General features: G+C 44.9%; 1 protein-coding gene across 1 annotated transcript in view; it reads right to left on the bottom strand.

Annotated features, from left to right (window-relative positions):
• Window positions 1-4761, bottom strand: part of Rab38 (RAB38, member RAS oncogene family) — an 82659-nt gene extending 77898 nt beyond the window's left edge. Inside the window, exon 1 of the mRNA XM_004634473.2 lies at window positions 4511-4761. Within this exon, the coding sequence (XP_004634530.1) occupies window positions 4511-4712 (202 nt within the window). The 5' untranslated portion in view covers window positions 4713-4761. The remainder of the gene's footprint in view (window positions 1-4510) is intronic.
• Window positions 4762-4839: the final 78 nt, after the last annotated feature.

Here is a 4839-nt window from a genome sequence, read left to right on the forward strand (position 1 = left end):
ACGGACAAAAGCAGTCACACATACAGTAAGTACTCTTTCTCATTCCTTTTGCTTAAGTGGCTTTGCATTCTTTGGTAAAACTGCTACTTACTTTCCTATCAAAACTAGTCCTAAGTGCTGACACACGTCCCTGGTATAAATTCTATCAGCTGTGCCACAGGAAGCACTGAGGCTTTTCCCCCACCCCTTGCCCAACTTTGAAATTTCATCATTTTGCATACAGTACATGCTATTTTCCTGTAAGTGTGTAACATGCAATTCCACACAGTAAATAGAAAATCTATAATTAGTCATGCTAGATAGAAAGCAATAAACTGCCAGGCAGAGTACAATGACATTTTTTTTGGTCACCAAATTCAGCTTCTTTTTTTTACATTTCTAGATGCATCACCTTAATGTTTAGGACCTACTTTATAAAACTCATGCGAGAATTATTTTTAGAAATGGGTACTAAAGAGCCTCTAAAATTCACATCCCCCAATTACATTTCACAGCTTGAAAGCACTTTGCAAAGTGTAGCACAACCTATGACTGAGACCCAAATGAATGTCGCATTTCCTGGTGTGAAGAGCCAGATAGCTGCCTAAAGGCCCTGCTGTAGGTCTGGGCCACCTGCCACCTTCAACTTTTACCTATGAAATAATCTTCTTCTTCTACTTGCATTGTGACAAAGCTGGTAGAGAAAGTCACTATACGTGTTCTAAACTGTGTATGGAAACACTGTTCTTCAATTTTGATCTTGTCATTAGAGCCATTTGTTATTTAGTGGAGACCTGAAGTAAAGCATGTACCTAGTAGAGATGTACCTAGTTAAATTATTTGCAACCATAGTTTGCTTCGCACTTCCTTCAGTTGAGCATTGGGTTTTCTGATTTTCTGATGATCAATAAACTTGGATCATCTCTCATATATGCTCTTGTCCTCTGGCAGTTCAGACTCCTCTTCCAAGCTTGTCTAACCCCTTACCTTCAGCAAATCCCTTATCTTTCTTATTCTTCACCTTCTCTAAAACAAAGCAGACTTAATTCCATTTTCTCTATCTACATTCTCAATCACCTTGCTGAGTTCATGATGGAATAGACACATTAAAGTATTTCTAATTATGACAATTAGAATAAGAGTAATGACTAACATCTCTGCAGCTTTTATTATATGTTGTGCACACGTGTGTATGAATTAACATTTAATTATGTTAACAAATCTAAGATACACAAGTTCTGCCATGATACTCACTTTACAAACAGGAAACCAAAGCACAGAAAAGAAGCAACTGATACAAGTCACAAGACGTGCAAGTAAACAGTTCGAGTAACCTGTTATGAACTACTTATACCACAGGCATAGTGAGACTATGACAATAAAGCTGATAGGGACGGCAAGGGATGGTATCTTACAAACACATGATATCACAGGAAAATAAAACGGCTGCGATTTTGTAGACAAGGCACCTGAGGTCCCCCACGCCTTCATAGCTTGTCTGTTGTTAAGGGCTACACAGCTACTAGGAACCTGAGATCTGGACTCAACAGTCACATCTTCATTTTAGCACTAACATATAAACATATATTTTATTGGGAAAAAATATTCTTGGACAATTATAACAATACATGTTTAGAAATGAATGTGTCGCCTTGCCTTCCAAAAACGTCCAGATTCCAGTAACTGAATCTCAGAGTTATCAAGACTTCTACATAAAATTGTATAGCTCTCCAGGAATGGGATAACGGGGCATCTACCGTATCTACATTTGGAGACGCCCATGTGAACTGTCTATGTTTTCTTGTTAATCTATACAAAAAGTAAAAGAACCCTGTTGAACTCATATAACCAAGAATGAATTTTTCGTACATGTTCATTCACTTCATTCCATTTTCTACAGTGGAACTGATATCCAAAAATCAAATAGAAAAAGCATGGAGAAGGAAACAATAGCCTACCAGATGAATAAGGGAAAGAGCGCCCTGCCCCATAGGCTGACGGTGTGCCAACCCCTCCGCAGCCTGTGGGCAGAAGACCGTGGCTTGACTCCAGGTGAGGGAATGGGTTGAATCTGGCTCTTCCACTCTGATCAGTGGGCAGCCTTGGGCCAAGTTACTTCATTTCTGTGACTCTCTCAAAAGCTTCTGACAACACAGCTGGCCCAGCTGCTCCTGCACGATCGAGTCCTGAGATCTAGGGCAACTGGCAGCCCCTAAGGCATTTGCAGAATGTGCCACCTTGCCTTCCAAGCCCCTGAAGATATGTTGGGGGTGGGGAGACTTTCAAGATTAGACTGTGCAAAGTGGCTACAGGACATATATCACAGAGATTTTCTGGACAAATAAGACCCTACCTAGCATTGAACCAAATGATTATCAAGAATCTTCCTAAGCAAAGACTTAACCAGTATGGCTGGTAGCCCACCAGGCCCAGACAAGTCCTGTCTATCTCACTGAGAATCTCAGCCCTCACAAAACTAGGCCCACCAAACTCCACCATCTACTCTTTATGGACACACACCAAAGTTGAGTACAAGGATGAAAACAGGCTATAACTTGAAAGCACTAGCAGCAGCACTTAACTAGCTAAAGTCTGAGTGGGCAGTTGTGGCTGGATTTCAAATGAACTCATAGCCCACAGGGCCCCCATTCAGCCCGAAGCACGCATGCTCCCCTGGCATGTTCCAACTGGTCTCACTTCCAACCAACCAGGATTGCTTTCTGCCTACTGCAAACTCAACGCATAAAAAGCTTGAGGCCACCTAAGAAAGATTACCTATCACTGAGGTTTAGAATTCTGTCCAAAATAGTCCACTACCAGGGCAAAGAACACCACTATACTTGTACAGCGACTTTCCAAAACTCTACAGATGATCTTATTTACATACTTCTATGTATATGGAATAAAATAGGATTCAGACAGAGGAGTTCTACTCTGAAGGTTAGTCTTATAACCCCTATATCCTTTTGTCTCCCCACTTAGGTAAGGAAACTGAGACCGAGGGCAGTATACCATGGCTTTAACCAGGGCGTTACTCAGATTTTAAACACAAGTACAACACTTCTTTCTGAAACCAGAAGCTATTGCTAAACCAAATTCATAGACATTGTTATGCATCCAAAAGAGTTTTCAGACACTAAAACCTACAGTAATAGAGTACTATCTAGATTTATAGTAAATATTTTAGATCAAAACTCCAACCAGCCACTGGTTGATGACACATTCTGGTACCCGCTGTACTGGTAGAACTCCCCAGACTCCAAAGGCATGAATCTGCCCACATGCCCAGAGCTTCATACGTGACCTGGAAGCTCATTAGCCTCAGGTACCCCCATCAGAAATGCCCTTTCAACATTTTTTCACATTTATTTTCATTTCAGATCATGACAAAAGGTTTCCAAGCAAATGTAGCAGCTGAATTGAACCTGGTTTTCGGGGAAAAAGAGAATTGGCTGGTTTCATCCAGCACTGATAAAGGTTCCTGGGACACAGACCATAAAATAGAGACGAAGTGGGACTGTTTGAAGTTTGAATATATTAGATCAATATTTTGCATGGGGAATCTTGGAGGACTTTAAAACATCTAAGCAGGAAGGCTCAGGACCATCACTGTCTGACCCCTTTCTGCTTCTCAGGGGTGCAGCTTAGCTGAAGGTTTGTCCACATCCACTGAGCAGGTTGGTGAGTGACAGAACCAGGACTTGTAATAAGAGGTTGAACACACGCAGATAGCAAACAGTCACAGGCCCAAGACTCACTCTTGGAGCAGGCACTGTGCACCCTCAGTTTTGACTGTGCCCAACTCCAGTACAAACTTCAGAATCAAATGCTGATGTCAAAGGTGTCAAGGATAATAAAAACAAAACAAAACACTCATTTTCCACACCTCTGCAAGACAGCTTCAGGGGTAAATCAAGAACTGGTATGGCTAATGTCACCGACCCTTAAATGATGTACACAGCTTCCTTTAGATAGACTACAGGGAGACAGAGAGATAGAAAGACAGAATACACACAGATAAGGAGGTAATTTTGCCCCTGATATTAGAAAGCTAACAATCCGAAACTTCCTTCACTAAAGGGCAAAGGAAAAAAAAAAAAAAATGGTAGCGATATTTGGAATAAACTGATAAAAGCAGGAAGGAGCCTGAGTCCACCGCAGTTGCCCTAGTTAACAAGGTTAGAGGTATCATACCCTCTGCGGGCTCAGACGTGGAATGTGTGACACTCTGGGCCCTGTCATTAGCAAACTCCTAGTCCACAAAAGCAAGTAGGCTGAGAACTGAACGCAGCGGCAGTCCGCGTCCCCACAGAGCCCTGCTCTGGCTGGAAAGACCCCAGAGGAGGGTGAGGGCTCGCAGAGCAGCTCGGAGCGTCAGAGAGCGCGCTTGAAGTTTCTGCAGGAGCGGAAAACTCCGCCGCGCACGCCTTTGAAAGCAAGTTTCCGGAACACCAGGGAAACCCTGGCGACCGCGCAGGTCTCTCGCTGGCCAAGCCCGCGACCCCGCCGCCCGCGCCCCGCCCGCGCTCACCTGCGATGTCCCAGAGCTGCAGGCGCACCACGGTGTCCGGGTCCCAGTGCAGCACCTTGAGCGCGAAGTCCACGCCGATGGTGGCCCGGTAGTGCGAGGAGAAGTTCTGGTGCACGTAGCGCTTAATGATGCTGGTCTTCCCCACGCCCAGGTCTCCGATCACCAGCAGCTTGTACAGGTGCTCCTTGTGCGGGGCCTGCATCCTGGGGCCGCCGGCCGAGCTGCGTGGCCGTGGCGGGGCGCGGGACAGAAGCCGAGCGAGGCGGCCGGAGCGGGGGCGGGGCGGGGCCGGGCTCCTCCCCATCCTCTCCGCGGGCTGCGGGGCGGAG

The sequence above is a fragment of the Octodon degus genome, unplaced genomic scaffold, assembly GCF_000260255.1.
Source record: "Octodon degus isolate 3935 unplaced genomic scaffold, OctDeg1.0 scaffold00063, whole genome shotgun sequence".
Taxonomy (NCBI): Eukaryota; Metazoa; Chordata; class Mammalia; order Rodentia; family Octodontidae; genus Octodon; species Octodon degus.